Below are 20462 nucleotides of genomic sequence, written 5' to 3' on the forward strand. Positions count from 1 at the left end.
CTAAAAAACACCATGCCTCTTTAATTTCATCTCAAGCCTGTTTTCTGGAGAACCCTAGCAGTGGCAGAATGACATGGATTTATTGTGCAAAATATACACAGAGACACACATACACACACTTTTTAAAATCAAAGTAACTGTCTTTGATTTAAGAAATTTATTTTTCATTCCTCCCAGGCATTAGCCATAAAATATTGCCTACTCTTCTCCCATTTTCTTCTTAAAAGTACTCTTTAAATTTAATGGGTTCCTTAGAGTCAAGTTTGTATTGTTGTGATTCATACTCTCTCTTATTTTTGGTGGCCCGGCATGTGGAATCTTAATTACTGGGCCAGGAATTGAACCCACATCTCCTGCCTTGGAAGCAGAGTCTTAACCATGAGACTATCAAGGAAGTCTCTGACTCATAGTCTTCCAATGGTATTTTCCCTCAAACTAGGATGGGTTTGAGTTTGAGTTTCCCTCAAACTACCCTCAATTTACCTGGCAGACTCCTCTTCATTGATGATGCAAAAGATTAAAAAAGTTCTTTAAATATCTTCTTCTTCTTATTATTTGTCCTAAGTATTATGTATTGTGGAGTTAAGATCTTTCCTGTAACAGTTTTTACTTTCTAATGATGAACAGCACCATTTTAACTGATACTAGTTGTATGTGTTAAAAATCACATCTTCCAAAAGCTAAAATCATGAGTCTCAGGCAAATAGAAAATGAACGTGTCAAAGATTTTATTTCACTCATTAATTAATGAGGAAGCCATTAAGATGTCATGACCAGTTCAGAGAACATCTAAAAAGCTAGGATATGGTGTGGGGAATTTAACAACAAAGAGAGGATAAAGTTGTGATATTAGATATGAAGCTCTTGCTTACCATGCCATCTTTGGAGGTATCTGTAACACTGGAAAGAAATTACCTGCATCCCCACTGGACAAATGTCATCTATGACTTTTTGTTTTATTTCCAAGTTTCAACTTATTTTTGCTGATAAGACAGTGTTGATGATGTGTCCCTAGTCACATGGCAGCCACCACTTCCACAAAGGAAGCTGGAATAAGAAAGAACCCCAAAGTGATTACTGCACAATTGCATCAAAATGTCACAGCAATGTTAGTATATTGGATTGTGAGAACCGCTTGTCATGAATTGCCCTTGCTCCTATTCTTTTAGTGAATTGTAGGCTCCTTTTGCATTTCAAGGTCTCCCGGGCTTAGCCGTAAAATCACTCTGGGGTGGCTGGGACTAGTAGGGAAAATTCTTAAAGCTTATAATTACAGACTTAACTTTATTGACTTATTTCTTTGAATGGGCCTATGGTTCAACTTTTGAGGTAATCTCTGTTCTCAGCAGGGTCTCCCAGGAGAAAACTAATCAGATTTCCAGGGCCCTAACATCCAGGAAACCCTGAAACTGCTGTCAGTCAGGTAATGACTTGGCCTGGCAGCCAGCCTGGAAGAAGTGAATAGGTTCTCTGGCTGACTCTAGAAAAGACCTGGGGCTCATGTTGCTATTGCAAGAAGTTGGTTTAAGGCTATTTTTGATAGTGACTTTACTGGTGATACTTCATCTTTAAAAACTGTGGCAGAAGGAAGCACAGTGAGGGGTGAATTGGCTCTCCTTTTTATGAGATGGGAGATGATCCTTTTAGTCAAAATGGCTCATGTTGCAATTCCATACTCTGATTAGGATTATGGTGGACTTTCCTGCCTCATTGTCTTCTTTTTAAAATCATTTGAAAGAGCATTTTTTACTTTTTTAATTTAAATTTATTTTATAATAGAGTATAGTTGATTGACAATCTATTTGTTAATCTTTGACAATAATTTGACATAATTTGACAATCTATGTGTTATTTTCATGTGTACAGCGAAGTGATTCAGTTATACATATACATATGCCCACTTTTTTTTAGATTTTTTTCCCATGTAGATTATTACACTGTATTGAGTAGAGTTCCTTGTGCTACACAGTAGGTCCTTGTTGGTTATCTATTTTACATATTGCCATTATCGTTTAGTCAGTCGTTCAATTTTGTCCAACTCTTTGTGACGCTAGGGACCACAGCCAGCCAGGCTCCCCTGTCCATGGAATTCTCCAGGGAAGAATTCTGGAGTGGGTTGCCATGCCCTTCTCTAGTTTTACATATGGAGAATCCCATGGACGGAAAAGCCTAGTAGGCTGCAGTCCATGGGGTCGCACAGAGTCGGACACGACTGAAGCGACTTAGCAGCAGCAGCAGCAGCAGTGTGTATATGTTAATCCCAACCTCCTAATTTATGCCTCCTCCCTTTCCCCAATGGTAACCATAATTTCGTTTCCTTGTCTGTGTGTCTATTTTTGTTTTTTAAATAAGCTCATTTCTGTCATTTATTTCAAACTCCATGTGTCAGTGATATCATATGGTATTTGTCCTTCTCTCTCTGACTTACCTCACTTGATATAATAATCTCCAAATCCATCCATGTTGCTGCAGATGCCTGCCCTATCAAATGATGTTCTCTCAGGGGTATCTCCAGATGAGATGCAAAACTGTACTTCAGAGAATTCTTTGGGAAGACAGTTGGACCACTAAGTCAACCACCTAGAACTATGTTGGGAGTTGTCCTTACTGCTCCACAATTCTGTAGGCAACAGAAACAGGAATAATTCAAGTGCTTGCTTGTTTCTTTCTCCTTATCCTGAATTATAAATAATAACCATATGGGGATTTCCATAGAATACCCATATACCACTCTACTGGGCAAAATCTTGTGCCTTGTCACCATTCTGCTAAAAAGAAGGCAAATGCTTATTTTTGGCTTGTGGTCTTGAGGGGGCGGGGGGAAACCTTTACAGAAAACCAAGATGAATATTACATATGGACTCCAATCCACACACTAGGCACAAACATGCTGATTCTGGGAAAGATGTTTGCTAATGTCCAAATAACACATAGATTAATAAAGGATTTTTATAAATATACACAATTCTAGATATAGCAAGGTGGTTCTTTTTTGAAACTTGAAATAATTTTTAAATTACTCAAAAAAGATTGGAAGCATTATGCATAATACACATAATAAATGAAAATTTATTTTAAATTATTCAGTCAATACACAAATACATGTTTGCTATAAAATTATTCAATAATAATCCTAGTGCTCGTCCTAGAGACAACTGATATTAGGCCACTGTGATACTTTCCTGGCCTCATTCGAGGCAGTCACATACATTTAAATACACTAAGGAAACACCATGCAGTATTATTATTTGTGTACTTACATAAGCAGGGCTTCCCTGGTGGCTCACACAGTGAAGAATCTGCCTGCAATGCAGGAGACCTTGGTTACATTCCTGAGTCGGGAAGATCCACTGGCGAAGGAAATGACAACCCACTCTAGTATTCTTGCCTAGAGAATTCCATGGACAGAAGAGGCTGGCAGGCTACAATCATGGGTTGCAAACAGTTAGACACAACTGAGTAACGAACACTTTCACTGTTTTCACTTTTTTTTTTTCTTTTTTACATAAGCAGTATACTTATATGTGTTATACCACAGTGTGCTTGCTAGTTTTGTTTTTTTGCATTTTTGTTTAATATATGCCATGGGAAACATAGCATGTCAGTATAAATCGCATATGATTTTAAACTGCTATATTGTATTTTACTCATATTTTTAGCTTTTGTTTATGTTATTGTTTTGTTTTCTACTATTTTTATGTCTTCATTTAATACGGAATTTGTTTGAGGTAGTATTGTAACTTTATTTTCCAAAATATTATTTCTATCTCCATTTATTTCATGGTTCTTTCTCTCCCTAGCTACTTAGAATCTCTCTCTCTCTCTCTCTCTCTCTCTATCTATATATATATATATATATATAAAATAAGGTATGAAATGTCTCTCTATACAGAATGTGTTTATGAAATGGATAACCAACAAAAACATATTGTATAGCACATGTAACTCTGCTCAATGTTATGTGCCAGCCTGGATGGGCAGGGAGTTTGGGGGGAAATGGACATGTATATGTATGGCTGAGTCCCTTCACAGTTCACCACAAAATATCACAACATTGTTAATTGCATATATCCCAATGCAAATGTTTTTGCTGTTTAAAAAATTACAATAAAAAGATATTGGAAAAAAAAGGAAGAAAAATACGTTTCTGAATTTCCTGCTCTGTTTTATTTATGTAGTTTTCTTTCCAGGTCCTGTTTCAACATTATACTTATAGGGCATATTTTAATATTGAATAGAACATCCCTCTCTGCTCACCCACCCCGCCAACACAAGGACAGATGATTCCTTTTCAACACTCTGTTAACTACTAATAATTATTTTCTTTATGGTTCTTAGAATTAGCTTTTCATGTTATATGAAAATAATTTTTCTTGGGCTATTCTCTGGGATTTTATTGCATTGAAGAGAATAACTATACATTCCTAAATTATATCAAAGCATGTTCCATCTATTCTAAATGAGTCAAGGTAAATTTTTTTTATTTTCCTTTTTACAGTCCTTTACAGTCCTAGATCTTAAGTTAATTTCTGGATGTTTGGCTGCTTTTGTTGATGAATAAGATTCTTTTCTTGCTATCACATGGTCTAATTGGTTATTGTTGCTCTATAGGAACATTATTGATTTTGTATATTGATATTTATACCCATCCACATTCTTATATATTTATTTTGATTGGAATAGCTTGCCATTTTTATTTTGGGAACTAGAACTAAGGACGGAAGTTCATAACACTGTACAGGAGGGGAAGATCAAAAACATCCCCAAGAAATAAGAAATGAAACAAGGCAAATGGTTGTCTGAGGAGGCTTGATAAACAGCTGAGAAAAGAAGAGAAGTAAAAGCAAAAGAGAAAGGAAAATATACACCCAACTAAATGCAGAGTTCTAAAGAATAGCAAGGAGAGATAAGAGGCCTTCTTAAGAGAACAATGTAAAGAAATAGAGAAGAATAATAGATGAGAAAGACTAGATCTCTTCAAGAAAATTAGAGATACTAAGGGAACATATCATGCAAAGATGGGCATAATAAGAGATAGAAACAGTAAGGAGCTAACAGATATAGATTACACAGAGGAAGTGACAAATAGATTCAAGGGATTAGAACTGACAGAGTGCCTGAAGAACTATGGATGGAGGTTCATGACATTATACAAGAGACAGGGATCAAGACCATCCCCCCAAAAAGCAATGCAAAAAAGCAAAATGGCTGTCTGAGGAAGCCTTACAAGTAGCTGTGAAAAGAAGAAAAGTGAAAAGCAAAGGAGAAATGGAAAGGCATACCCATTTAAATGCAAAGTTCCAAAAAATAGCAAGGAGAGATAGGAAAGCCTTCCTCAGTGATCAGTGAAAAGAAATAGAGGAAAACAATAGAATGGGAAAGACTAGAGATCTCTTCAAGAAAATTAGAGATGGCAAGGGAATATTTCATGCAAAGATGGGCACAATAAATGACAGATATGGTATGGACCTAACAGAAGCAGAAGATATTAAGAAGAGGTGGCAAGAATACACAGAAGAACTATACAAAAAAGATCTCCACGACCCAGATAACCATGGTGGTATGATCACTCACCTAGAGCCAGAAATCCTGGAATGCAAAGTCAAGGGGACCTCAGGAAGCACTACTATGAACAAAGTGGAGGTGATGGAATTCCAGTTGAGCTCTTTCAAATCCTGGAAGATGATGCTGTGAAAGTGCTGCACTCAATATGCCAACAAATTTGGAAAATGCAGCAGTTGCCGAAGGACTGAAAAAGGTCAGTTTTCACTCCAATTCCAAAGAAAGGCAATACCAAAGAACACTCAAACTACTGCACAATTGCACTAATCTCACATGCTAGTAAAGTCATGCTCAAAATTCTCCAAGCCAGGTTTCAACAGTACATGAACTGTGAGCTCCCAGATGTTCAAGCTGGATTTCAAAAAGGCAGAGGAACCAGAGATCGAACTGCTAACATTCATTGGATCATGGAAAAGCAAGAGAGTTCCAGAAAAAAGCATCTATTTCTGTTTTTTTGACTATGCCAAGACTTTGACTGTGTGGATCATGACAAACTGTGGAAAATTCTTCAAGAGATGGGAATAACAGACCACCTGACCTGTCTCCTGAGAAACCTGTATGCAGGTCAGGAAGCAACAGTTAGAACTGAACATGGAGCAACAGACTGGTTCCAAATTGGGAAAGGAGTACATCAGGGTTGTGTATTGTCACCCTGCTTATTTAACTTCTATGTAGTGTACATCATGAGAAACGCTGGGCTGGAAGAAGCACAAGCTGGAATCGAGATTGCCAGGAGAAATATCAATAACCTCAGATATGATGACAACACCCTTAGGCAGAAAGCTAAGAAGAACTAAAGACCTCCTGATGAAAGCGAAAGAGGAGAGTGAAAATTGGCTTAAAACTCAACATTCAGAAAACTAAGATCATGGCATCTGGTCCAATCAGTTCAGTTCAGTTCATTTGATCAGTCGTGTCCGAGTCTTTGCGACCTCATGGATTGCAGCATGCCAGGCCTCCCTGTCTATCACCAACTCCCAGAGCTTACACAAACTCATGTCCATTGAGTTGGTGATGCCATCCAATCATCTCATACTCTGTCCCCTTCTCCTCCTGCCTTCATTCTTTCCTAGCATCAGGATCTTTTCAAATGAGTCAACTCTTTCTGTCACTTTATGGCAAATAGATGGGGAAACAGTGGGAACCATGAAAGACTTTATTTTGAGGGGCTCCAAAATCACTGCAGATGATGACTGCAGCCTTGAAATTAAAAGACACTTAATCCTTGGAAGAAAAGTTATGACCAACCTAGACAGCATATTAAAAAGCAGAGACATTTCTTTGCTAACAAAGGTCCATCTAGTGAAAACTATGTTTTTTCCAGTAGTCATGTATGGATGTGAGAGTTGCTATAAAGAAAGCTGAGCACCAAAGAATAGATGCTTTTGAACTGTGGCGTTGGAGAAGATTCTTGAGAGTCCCTTGGAATGCAAAGAGATCCAACCAGTCCATCCCAAAGGAAATCAGCCCTGAATATTCATTGGTAGGACTGATGTTGAAGCTGAAACTCCAGTACTTTGGCCACCTGATGCAAAGAACCGACTCACTGGAAAAGTCCCTGATTTGGGGAAAGATTGAAGGCGGGAGGAGAAGGGGATTGACAGAGGATGAGATGGTTGGATGGCATCACTGACTCAATGGACATGAGTTTGAACAAACTCTGGGAGTTGGTCATGAATAGGGAGGCCTGGTGTGCTGCAGTCCATGGGGTCGCAAAGAGTTGAACGCAACTGAGAAACTGAACTGAGCTGAACAGGCATAGAAGAGATTAAGAAGAGGTAGCAAGAATAAGAGCTGTACAAAAAAAGATCTCAATGACTCGGATAACCACGATGATATCATTCACTTAGAAGTGGATATCCTGGATTGTGAAATCAAGTGGGCCTTAGGAAGCATTACTATGAACAAAGCTAATGTAGGTGATAGAATTCCAGCTGAGATATTTCAAATCCTAAAAGTTGTTGCTGTTAAATCACTTCACTCAATATTTGAAATGAGCCTTCAAATTTGGAAAGCTCAGCAGTAGCCACAGGACTGGAAAATATCGTTTTCATTCTGGTTCCAAAGAAGGGCAATGCCAAAGAATGTTCAAACTACCCTGTGATTGTATTCATTTCACATGGTAGAAAGGTCCATACAATTGCACTCATATCACTTGCTAGAAAGGTTATGCTCAAAGTCCTTCAAGGTAGTCTTCAACAGTATGTGAACCAAGAACTCCCAGATGTTCAAGCTTTATTTAGAAAAGGCAGAGGAACCAGACATCAAATTGCCAGCATCCATTGAATGGTAGAAAAAGAAAGAGAATTTCAGAGAAATATTTTCTTCTGCTTCATTGTCTATGCTAAAGCCCTTGACTGTGTGAATCACAGCAGAGTGTGGAAAATTCTTAACGAGATGGGCATACCAGTCTACAGTACCTGCCTCATGAGAAACCCGTGTGCAGGTCAAGAAACAACAGTTAGAACTGGACATTGGAACAATGGACTGGTTCAAAATAGGGAAAGGGATCAGTCAAGAAAAACTCTGCAGAGAGCAGGAATAGAAGGAACATATCTCAACATAATAAAAGCTATACATGACAAACCCACAGCAAACATTATCCTCAATGGTGAAAAATTTAAAGCATTTCCCCTAAAGTCAGGAACAAGACAAGGGTGCCCACTTTCACCACTACTATTGAACATAGTTTTGGAAGTTTTGGCCACAGCAATCAGAGCAGAAAAAGAAATAAAAGGAATCCAAATTGGAAAAGAAGAAGTAAAACTCTCACTGTTTGCAGATGACATGATCCTCTACATAGAAAACCCTAAAGACTCCACCAGAAAATTACTAGAGCTAATCAATGAATATAGTAAAGTTTCAGGATATAAAATCAACACACAGAAATCCCTTGCATTCCTATACACTAATAATGAGAGAATAGAAAGAGAAATTAAGGAAACAATTCCATTCACCATTGCAACAAAAAGAATAAAATACTTAGGAATATATCTACCTAAAGAAACTAAAGACCTATATATCAATTCAGTTCAGTTCAGTTAAGTCGCTCAGTCATGTCTGACTCTTTGCGACCCCATGAATTGCAGCACACCAGGCCTACCTGTCCATCACCAACTCCCAGAGTTCATATCAAACTCATGTCCATCGAGTCGGTGATACCATCCAGCCATCTCATCCTCTGTCATCCCCTTCTCCTCCTGCCCCCAATCCCTCCCTGTATCAAAGTCTTTTCCAATGAGTCAACTCTTCACATGAGGTGGCCAAAATACTGGAGTTTCAGCTTTAGCATCATTCCTTCCAAAGAACACCCAGGACTGATCTCCTTTAGAATGGACTGGTTGGATCTCCTTGCAGTCCAAGGGACTCTCAAGAGTCTTCTCCAACACCACAGTTCAAAAGCATCAATTCTTCGGCACTCAGCTATAAAACACTGGTGAAAGAAATCAAAGAAGACAGTAATAGATGTTCATGGATCGGAAGAATCAATATAGTGAAAATGAGTATACTACCCAAAGCAATCTATGGACTCAATGCAATCCCTATCAAGCTACCAACGGTATTTTTCACAGAGCTAGAACAAATAATTTTACAATTTGTATGGAAATACAAAAAACCTCCAACAGCCAAAGCAATCTTGAGAAAGAATGGAACTGGAGGAATCAACCTGCCTGACTTCAGATTCTACTACAAAGCTACAGTCATCAAGACAGTATGGTACTGGCACAGAGACAGAAATATAGATCAATGGAACAAAATAGAAAGCCCAGAGATAAATCCATGCACCAATGGACACCTTATCTTTGACAAAGGAGGCAAGAATATACAATGAAGAAAAGACAATCTGTTTAACAAGTGGTGCTGGGAAAACTGGTCAACCACATGTAAAAGAATGAAACTAGAACATTTTCTTACACCATACACAAAAATAAACTCAAAATGGATTAAAGATCTAAACATAAGACCAGAAACTATAAAACTCCTAGAGGAGAACATAGGCAAAACACTCTCCGACATAAATCACAGAAGGATCCTCTATGACCCACCTCCCAGAATATTGGAAATAAAAGCAAAAATAAACAAATGGGACATAATTAAACTTAAAAGCTTCTGCACAAAAAAAAAAGGAAACTAAGCAAGGTGAAAAGACAGCCTTCAGAATGGGAGAATATAACAGCAAATGAAGCAATGAACAAAGAATTTATCTCAAAAATATACAGGCAACTCCTACAGCTCAATTCCAGAAAAATAAATGACCCAATCAAAAAATGGGCCAAAGAACTAAATAGACATTTCTCCAAAGAATACATACAGATGGCTAACAAACACTTGAAAAGATGCTCAACATCACTCATTATCAGAGAAATGCAAATCAAAACCACTATGAGGTACCATCTCACGCTGGTCAGAATGGCTGCTATCCAAAAGTCTACAAGCAATAAATGCTGAAGAGGGTGTGGAGAAAAGGGAACCCTCTTACACTGTTGGTGGGAATGCAAACTAGTACAGCCATTATGGAGAACAGTGTGGAGATTCCTTAAATAACTGGAAATAGAACTGCCATATGACCCAGCAATTCCACTGCTGGGCATACACACCGAGGAAACCAGAATTGAAAGAGACACGTGTACCCCAATGTTCATCGCAGCACTGTTTATAATAGCCAGGACATGGAAGTAACCTAGATGTCCATTAGCAGATGAATGAATAAGAAAGCTGTGGTACATGTACACAATGGAATATTACTCAGCCATTAAAAAGAATACATTTGAATCAATTCTAATGAGGTGGATGAAACTAGAGCCTATTATACAAAGTGAAGTAAGCCAGAAAGAAAAACACCAATACAGTATACTAATGCACATATATGGAATTTAGAAAGATAATAATGATAACCTTGTATGTGAGACAGCAAAAGAGACACAGATGTATAGAACAGTCTTTTGGACTCTGTGGGAGAGGGAGAGGGTGGGATGATTTGGGAGAATGGCATTGAAACATGTATAATATCATATGTAAAATGAATTGCCAGTCCAGGTTCAATGCATGATACAGAGTGCTCAGGGCTGGTGCACTGGGATGACCCAGAGGGATAGTATGGGGGTGGGGGGGGGAGGTGGGAAGGGGGTTCAGGATGGGGAACACATGTACACCCATGGCGGTTTCATGTTGATGTATGGCAAAACCAATACAGTATTGTAAAGTAATTAGCCTCCAATTAAAATAAATAAATTTACTAAAAAATAAATAAATCTAAAAAAATAAAAGACTGTATATTGTCACCCTGCTTACTTACTTCTATGCACAGTACATCATATTAAGTGCCTGGTTGTATGCATCACAAGTTAGAGTCATGATTGCCAGGAGAAATATCATATGTATCAGAAATATCAGATAACCTCACCTATGCAGATGATATTACCCTTATGGCAGAAAGTGAAGAGGAACTAAAGAGCCTCTTGATGAAGGTGAAAGAGGAGAGTGAAAAAACTAGCCTAAAGCTCAAGATTCAGAAAATAAGATCATGGCATTCAGGCTTATCATTTCATGGCAATAGATGGGGAAGAAATGCAAACAGTGACAGATTTTATTTTCTTGGGCTCCAAAATCACTGTGGACAAGTGACTGCTGCCATGAAATTAAATGGCACTTACTCCTTGGAAGGAAAGTTATGACAAACCTGTGCTGTGTGCTCAGTCACTTCAGTCTTGTCTGACTTTTTGCTACCTATGGACTGTAGCCCACCAGGCTCCTCTGTCCATGGGATTCTCCAGGGAAGAATACTGGAGTGGGTCGCCATGCCCTTCTCCAGGGGATCTTCCCAACACAGGAATCACAAACCTAGACAGTATGTTAAAAAGCAGAGACATCAGTTTGTCTACAAAGGTCCCATATAGTCAAAGCTATGATTTTTCCACTAGTCATGGACCATAAAGCGAGTGGACCATAAAGAAGGCTGAGTGTCAAAGAACTGATGCTGGACTGTGATGCTGGAGAAGACTCTTGAGAGTCCTTTGGAGTGCAAGGAGATCCAACCAATCCATCCTAAAGGAAATCAATCCTGAATATTCATTGGAAGGACTGATGCTGAAGCCGAAGCTCCAATATTTTGGCCCCCTAATGCTGAGCCGACCCATAGGAAAATACCCTGATGCTGGGAAAGATTGAAGGCAGTAGGAGAAAGGGACAACAGAGGATGAGATGGTTGGATTGAATTACCGATTCTATGGACATGCGTTTAAACAAACTCTGGGAGATAGTGAAGGACAGGGAAGCCTGGCGCACTTCAATCCATGAAGTCACAACGAGTCAGACATGACTGAGCAACTGAAAAACAAAAACAACAAAATCCCCATTTTACTTTGTAGACATCCAGTTAGTGCCACCTGTATTAGTGTGTGTTTATTGATTCCTAAGCAAGCAATCTCTGTTTCTAGCAGAAGGTAAACAGACACATGCCTTATCCTTAAGGAAATGATATTTTTGGAATTAAAATGAGTGTCTCACTCTCCTACTCCCTTCAATCTTTCCCAGCATCAGGGTCTTTTCCACTAGGATTTCCTTCCAGTACCTGAATTCTGCCAATTGAAGGCGCAGGAACAAAAGAAAAAGTCACTGATGGTTAGCACATTTGTTTTGTTTTGCTTTGTTTTGTTTAACAAGTACATGCTAAACCTGCTGCTACCGAAAAATTTGAAATCTGTGTAGTAATGCATCTACACTTAATTCTTGACTTTAGGCAAAGTAATTTGTATAGATAACAGCTGCTCCAAGTTCAAGGAGAGAGAAAGTGTGAGAGGGAGAGTATGACACTGCGTAGTTTTGTGAAACAGGACCCTGACCTGGCACATTCAATGTTGTTCCAGAAAAAAGGTCCTCAGCAAAGAAGTTTTATTTGAATGTGTGTGATCCAGACCGCAGGCCCACACGAGAGAAACAGAGGCTCTTGTTCAGGGAGGGTACAAGGAATTAAGATGTTTTTCTGGAAGCAATGAGCATTTGTTGAGCTGACACAGGGCAATTTTCTAAGACAGATTTAGAATGATGATGGTAACCTTTTTAAGAGTTGATTCATACTCAGTCCAAGGAAACATCATCATAATGAAGACACTTAATACCAAGGGCCAACAGAAGAGATTCATATAAAATTGCTTCTATGTAGGCTGGTGAACTAATAGTTTAGGCTGTCCAGAAGATTGATATGGAAGAGGGAATAAATGCACATGTGTATACTACTTGGTGGGAGAATCCACAGAAGAGATGAGAAGAAGAAAGTGGAAGCAGCACTTAGTTGTAGTACTGACCCAAACTGTTACCAAAAGTGGGGTCTGGCTGCTCACTGCTTGAAAGTCAATACTGGAGAGGAAAGTTGGTAGAAAGGAAAGTTTTCTTTGTTTTGGAGGTTGCCAACTTGGGGAGAGGACAGACCCCTGTCCAAAGTGACAATCAGTGCTCAACAACTTTTAAAGGAGAGGTTCAGGGGTGTATAGGCAGAAGGAGGGGGCTACATGCAAAAACAGCAGTCAGTTCTGACAGTCATTTGAAATTGGTCATGTAGTGGTCTGATTAGCATCATCTTGATTGTTTTGGGTAAAATTATCTTCAGTTCTGGGTAGATTTGTTCCCATTTCTTTGGGACCAGTTCTCCAAACTGTGATAACTTAGGTAATGGCTACAATCTGGTCTTCATGTAGTAAACTTCCAGCTGGTGAGGCTTTCAGTATGTACAAGACAGCTCATAGGGGATGGCTTAGAATATTATCATATACCCTGAGAAGGAACTAAAGGTCCTTGATTTTGTTTAGTGGCTAAACTATTATTTTGTCCTGTTTGACTGATTTCCTTTCTTTCTGCATCTTCTCACTTCTCTGTTTAAATTTATTCTGTGACTAAGGTTTTTCTACAGACAAAGGCAGGCAGAGGACATGGGGTGGGGGAGGAAGGACCATACATCCCTGCTCCATTTCAAAATAGTCTAATCAAATAGCTCATTTTGGGATTTTTAGGGCTTTGAAGGTATCCAGGCGTTGAAGGTCAAGAGATCCCAGTCTGACTCCTGGCTCTGGAATTGATTCTTGACTTTGGCCAAAGCAATTTCTTTGTCACTAAGTTTCCTCAACTCTGTAATGTGAATAATATGAAGAATTTCTTTTTTCCAAATGAATATTAAATGAGTTAGTTATACAGTTTCTAGCATATAGTAAGTATGTTTGAATTTTTTTTTAGAATTAGAAGCATTGTTCTGATTCTTAAACATGTTGCTTAATCTAGATTAAGTGCAAGCATCAGAAACATAATTCTCAGCTACTTTAAGAATAACTTCTTTTTATTGCTATGTTTCTTATTGTTCTTCTCCCAACTTTATAGTAAACTCTAGGCAAGAAAAAGATAAATAAGCTAAAAATATATGAGAGCAACAGCTGAAAATTCAAACACCTTCAAGGGCCAGAAAGGCAGTCTGAAAGAATGAAATTGTCCTGGTAAGGAATGGGGCCAAGTGGACAGTTCTTATCTTGTCGTAAATGAACTGATCCCAGGGCAGCTGAGCTTTGTCAATCAGGGAAGTAGCTTTTTTAACAGGTTTTCAGATTTTTCAATGGAAGACTTACTAGAATTTTTAAAATTATTCATATTTATTTATTTATTTACTCTGGGCCAAGCCCAGTGCCAAAATAAGGGTATGGTCTTTTTTGTTTTTAAGTTGAAATATAGTTGATTTACAAAGTTGTGTTAGTTTCAGGTGTACAGCAGTGATCAGTTATACACATACATATTTTTTTCATATCCTTTTCGGTTATGCTGCTAAGTCACTTCAGTCGTGTCCGACTCTGTGTGATCCCACAGATGGCAGCCACCAGGCTCCCCTGTCCCTGGGATTCTCCAGGCAAGAACACTGGAGTGGGTTGCCATTTCCTTCTCCAATGCATGAAAGTGAAAAGTGAAAGGGAAGTTGCTCAGTTGTGTCTGACTCTTAGCGACCCCATGGACTGCAGCCTACCAGGCTCCTCCATCCATGGGATTTTCCAGGCAAAGTACTGGAGTGGGGTGCCATTATGGGTCATTACAAAATATTGAGTGTACTTCCCTGTGCTATACAGCAGGACCTTGTTGGTTACCTATTATAAATAGTAGTGTGTATCTATCTATAGGGTCACAAAGAGTGGGACGTGACTGAAGTGACTGAGCATAGCACCCACAAGAAATTTAAACAAGTATTTATTGGGTCTCCTGCTGTAGCAGGAGAGAGTGAGAATAAGTAGTATGTTCCCTTGCTCACTTCCGGAGTAGAGATCTAGCTGATTTCTTATATGGAGTGAGGGTAGGGACAGGTCCAGGAATCAGGCCAAAGGGATGGTTTAGGTGGAATCAGTCCTGAATATTCACTGGAAGGACTGAGGCTGAAGTTGAAGCTCCAATACTTTGGCCTTGATGCCAAGAGCTGACTCGTAGGAAAAACCCTTGATTCTGGGAAATACTGAGGGCAAGAGGAGAAGAGGGTGACAAAAGATGAGATGGTTTGATGCATCATTGATTCAATGGACATGAGTTTGAGCAAACTCTGGGAGATAGTGAAGGACAGGGAAGCCTGGCGTGCTGCAGTCCATGGGGTCACAAAGAATCAGACACAGTGGAGTGACTGAATTGAATAGATGGTGTTGTGTGCAGGGGGCATGTACAGTATCCTGTTCTGATTTTTCAGAAGTGGGAGTTGGGTTCTTTTGTGTTTTTTTTTGTATCTTGTTGTCCATAAATTTGGAGTGGGAAATGGCAACCCATTTCATTATTCTTGCCTGGAGAATCCCATGGACAGAGAAGCTTGATGGGCTGTGGTCCATGGGGTCACAAATAGACAGACCTAACTGAGCGACTGAGCACACACCCACATCCATAATTTGCCCCGATTGTGAACACACACAGGTATTTTCAGTCCCTTACAGTTTCTTTGTATTTTGTTGCTTGAGGAAACATTTCTCCGGGTGCAAGCACTGCAGCAAATGATCATCCCAGGTCCCAGCTTTTCTCAGTTTAAGAAATTAAAGTGAGGGTGAGAAGAATTCAAGACTGTGGCTCTTAGTGTGGAGAGATGCTGATGGATCCAGAGATAATTAAGGGTGCAGATGAATAGGACAGGACTGAGGGAGAAGGACTGTGAGTGAGAAAGGGGAGTGAAGATTGTGGCAGCATTTTCTGTACAGTATTCAAGTTTCAGGAAAGATTCACACCTCCACCAACACAACACAAAATAGGTGACCTTGTCAGAAAAGGGAGTGCGCTTACCACCTGATTGGGCATGACTGTGTGGGTGGGGAGCATCTTTCTTGAAGCACTCTATTCTTAGTCTACAATATTACCTCTCCATAAGAAAAAGGAGCCTAACCTCTAGTTTTTCTCCCTCTTAAAGAATAAAAAGCAGCCAGGCGAAAATGGAAATTTAATTCATTGTGCAATTTGGTTCATATTCATTGTGTCATTGTGTTTTACCAGCATCTGCAATTGAAATGACCCCTTATTTCGGGTCATTCTCACCATACTTTATATGTCTCAAACACCAAGGAGTGTATTTCTGCTAGAAACACCACCCTAGCCACTTCTTCATTTATAAACGTGTTGACTAAGTCACACACAAGCAAATGTGTAATAGATCTTGCATTCTCCATCTCTTCCTAGAAGAAAAATGCCACTAACAAGATATATGAAGAGTTATACAAATCCACCACAGGGAGTGACTACAAAATAAGGGGAATAATAAAACAAAACATTTGCCTACGTCAAGTCTCCTCTCTTTATTCTACACCATCTCTAGGAAAGAAATAATGAACCTTTCTTCATGATCTGCTTGTTTTTATAATTGATTTATCTTGTGGTTAAAAGGAGATTTACTCACTAAAATTGAGACAGACAGGAGAAAGCAATTTGGGTTTGACCTTCTGGCCTGCTTGGGTATCACTTATCAGAACTGAAAACAGAGTGGAGTTCTATCACTCCTTCAGAATAAAACACTAGATTAATTCTTTAGAAACATTTTGTCTCAATCTTGCAGAAGCAGCCAGTGAATACTGTATATATATTTATGGATCTGATAACCTGGTGTGATTCAGAGATAGCAGAATTCTCCCCACTTCCAACTCTTGCTTTTTGAAAATCTTTTTTATGTGTTTATTTTTATTTGTTTATATTGCTACACCAGGTCTTAGTTGCAGCATGTGGAATCTAGTTCCCTGACCTGGGGTTGAACCTTGTATCCCTGATTGGGAGTTGGGAGTCTTAGCCACTGAACCACCAGGGAAGTCCCTCAACCCTATTGCTAATTAACATTTTGTCTACCCTGCCAGGCTTGCAGATTTTTTATTCACATTATATATTCATTTATTTAACTTACAGCTTTGTTTCTTATTTATTGTGATATTCCTGGTCAGAGATAACATGTTTAGAATTCATATTTGTATCCACTTTGATATGAATATATTTTTATTGAGTAACTTGCTGGACCAGGATTTAATAAAATTATAGCATGAATGACTACAAATAAATGAGGCTCAGAAAGGAGAGATGATTTATACAATAAACAAATACCACCTCATTACCGCCATTGTTTTCCAACTTACCTTTTCTCCATTAGGACACTCTGTAGACCTTGGAGACTTTAATGTGTCCTCCATTTTTCCACTTCTATGGGCTTTAGGCCAAAGCATTGAACTTGAAATAGAATTTGTGTTTTGTAAGGACAGGCTGACTCTGTATCCTCTCTGAACTCTCCCAGAATTCCCAACACCAAATCAATAACTACTGATGGAATTTGGCTTAATCCTTGGCTTATTGTCTCTCTGCACACATTTTTCTTATATCCTCTGGTTTAGGTTGGTAGAATTCTAGGTTTCCAACAGTGACAAAACACTCTGTCACTTTGAATCTCCTCTGTTCCTGATTAATTTGCAACAAGCGTTGCAACTCTTTCTGAAGCCTTCGAGATGTACCCTCAGGAGAAAGTTGGGTTGCAATTCTTTTCTGCATTACAGAAGAAGAAATAATGATTTGGGGGTAATCACTGGGAGATATATATACACATACATGCATGCACACACACACAGTCTACTAGTTCTAATCATTGTGAGGCTCAAGAAAAAAGCACAATGATTAAGGATGTAGCATATTCCATAATTTTAATTAAGCCTTGTAAATAAACACATGAAATAGACTGATTCTTATTTTAGAGATCAAGGAGCTGAGGCTTAGGGGATTCAGTCATTATGTGGTCATTATTGTCATTAGGTCTTATGGCTATTGGCATGGAGTTTGATGCCCTGTCTGTCTGGTCCTAACATCCATCTCTTTATAGTACTTGACACAATGCTGCATAAGCTTTACAAAGTGGAAGGTGCTCAGTCGTGTCTGACTCTGTGACCCCATGGTCTGTAGCCCACCAGGCTCTTCTCTCCATGGAATTCTCCAAGCAAGAATACTGGAGTGGTAGCCATGCCCTCCTCCAAGGGATCTTCCTCCCCCAGAGACCAAACCCAGGTCTCCTGCATTGCAGGCAGATTCTTTACCCTTTGAGCCACCAGAGGAGCCCAAGCTTTGCCAAGCTTGTTACCTTTTCTAACACAGTGCGCCAAACAGCTTGCTTCTAACATTGCCGGAGGGACAGTCCCACTCTGTGCATTCACCTTCAGATAAATGTCTGCTATAGACAAAGACTGGGGCATCTCTGTTAGCTCAGTTGGTAAAGAATCCTCCTGCATGCAGGAGACCTAGGTTCAATCACTGGGTTGGGAAGATCCCCTGGAGAAGGGAAAGGTTTCCCACTCCAGTATTTTGGCCTGGAGAACTCCATGCACTGTAGTCCATGGGGTCACAAAGAGCCAGACACAAGTGAGAAACTTTCACATCACTTTAGAGGAAGAATACATTTTATTTCATTTGCAAGGAGTCCAGTCATCTGAAGTTTCTATGTTAAACATGTCAAGTGGAGGATTCCACATGAACCGTAGTTTTTTATTTTATTTATTTATTTTTTGAGTGGGGGAGTACTTTTTCCAGCCTGGAAACACATGCCCTTTTCCCCAGGTTCTTTGAATTCCTAATTCTCACTGGAAAATTTAATGGAAAAGTCCAACACATCATGCTAACAGATTACTAATTAAGTATTATCATTTTGGGGATATTAAACCTCAAAAATGTGAGCACTGTACCTAATATTTTTTCTCCTTTTATTTTTCACGGCTCAGGGGGAACATCATCAAGACAGAAAGGCTTCCTAGGATGCATACGCTCCTTACACTTGAATGGGCAGAAACTGGACCTGGAGGAGAGGGCAAAAGTCACGTCTGGAGTTCGGCCAGGATGCCCGGGCCATTGCAGCAGTTATGGCAGCATCTGCCACAATGGGGGCAAGTGTGTGGAGAAGCACAGTGGATACTTCTGTGATTGCACCAGTTCACCATATGAAGGACCCTTTTGCAAAAAAGGTACAATAGAAATCTATGTTTTCCCCACAGGTTGTGTTTTAGTGCCTACATATTGTATTCATGTCACAGGAAACTCATGCCCTTAGAGAGTCCTCAAACATTCATTTACTCTCTCTCAATTTCCCTCTCTGCAGACTCTCTGGATTGCTTCTCAACATAATTCATATACACATCCTTCATGTGTGTGGTGGAGAAGGAAATGGCAACCCACTCCATTATTCTTGCCTAGAATCCCATGGCAGAGGAGCCTGGTGGGCTACAGTCCATAGCGTGACACAGAGTCGGACACGACTGAAGCGACTTAGCATCAGCAGCAGCAGCATGTTTGTGGATCCTGGCAGTACAGTTGAATAGGATAGGTAGTAACGGGAAAACACACTTGATGTGGCCTAGAGCCAGCTGAGCCCTGGGAGAGGTGGACTGTCATTTCTGTTGTACTAACTTTCCTAATTCCAATTTCTTCATCCACAAATGTGATCAAATAATCATAGAATCTAGCCGTGGAAAACCTTGAGAGACCTTGAAGCCATCATGAATCATTTTTACAATAGGGAGAGTATAGGTAAGTTAATAAAATCCATATCATGTATTTAAAAAAAATAAAATCTCTCAATTCTGCAGGTGACATGAGTGGGGTCTGAGGCTTTAAAAGCCTTGCCCAGGGATTCACATTTAGTTCCTAGGTGGCTAAGAATGGAGCACAGGCATCAAAACCCCTGCCCTAGTACCCTTCCTAATCCTATAAATTAATTTCATTGGGAAAAGCTAATCATGTTGGATACACACACTTGAACAAGGACTGATGCTTATGGTGTAAATTCTCTAGATAAATTAAAACTGACTACAAACTATAAAAATTCACGATTCAGTATCAATACCTAGTGTTTTTCAACTAGAAGGACAAACGATTTGGTCTGCTATCAATCTTTGCAGAATCTTCTAAAGTTTATTCTATTGATGGAAAATAAAGATTGTTGGACAAAGAATGTAAACATTAGTTCAAGAGCAGCATTTAAACTATTAAAATAAAATGTTTTAATCACTGTGAAACACCATTTACATACAAACAATGATAGGAATTGCAAATAATTCTTGTCAGTTCATGAAAACACATCTTTCAAGCACCAGTAACAAACAGTGTTTTATTTCATTCAACTTACTCTTAGAATTTAAAAATAATAGAAAAAAAAAAACAACGCTCAATGTTCTTTTTAAAAGACTGTAATTTAAGCTTTTCATTCATTGACGCTGGCCTCCTCCCCAGTTAGTTTGAATCATTTGCTTATTGTTGCTGGAAAGCATTGTGCTCCTTGGGAGAAAATTACCGATACAAATTTTAGGGCCAGCAGAGTGGCAGGCCTGCATGGAAGATTGAACTAAAGCAGGTCCTGTGTTGGTAGGCTGTTCATGTCAGCTTCTGGGTTTTAACACTGG

At 39.2% G+C, this 20462-nt stretch overlaps 1 protein-coding gene across 1 annotated transcript in view; it reads left to right on the forward strand.

Moving 5' to 3' along the window:
- CNTNAP5 (contactin associated protein family member 5) overlaps positions 1-20462 on the forward strand; it is a 1031770-nt gene that overhangs the window by 864448 nt on the left and 146860 nt on the right. The window contains exon 18 of the mRNA XM_070769229.1: positions 18789-19028. Coding sequence (XP_070625330.1) covers positions 18789-19028 — 240 coding nt within the window. The remainder of the gene's footprint in view (positions 1-18788; positions 19029-20462) is intronic.

This window comes from Bos indicus, chromosome 2, assembly GCF_029378745.1.
Source record: "Bos indicus isolate NIAB-ARS_2022 breed Sahiwal x Tharparkar chromosome 2, NIAB-ARS_B.indTharparkar_mat_pri_1.0, whole genome shotgun sequence".
In the NCBI taxonomy this organism is placed as follows: Eukaryota; Metazoa; Chordata; class Mammalia; order Artiodactyla; family Bovidae; genus Bos; species Bos indicus.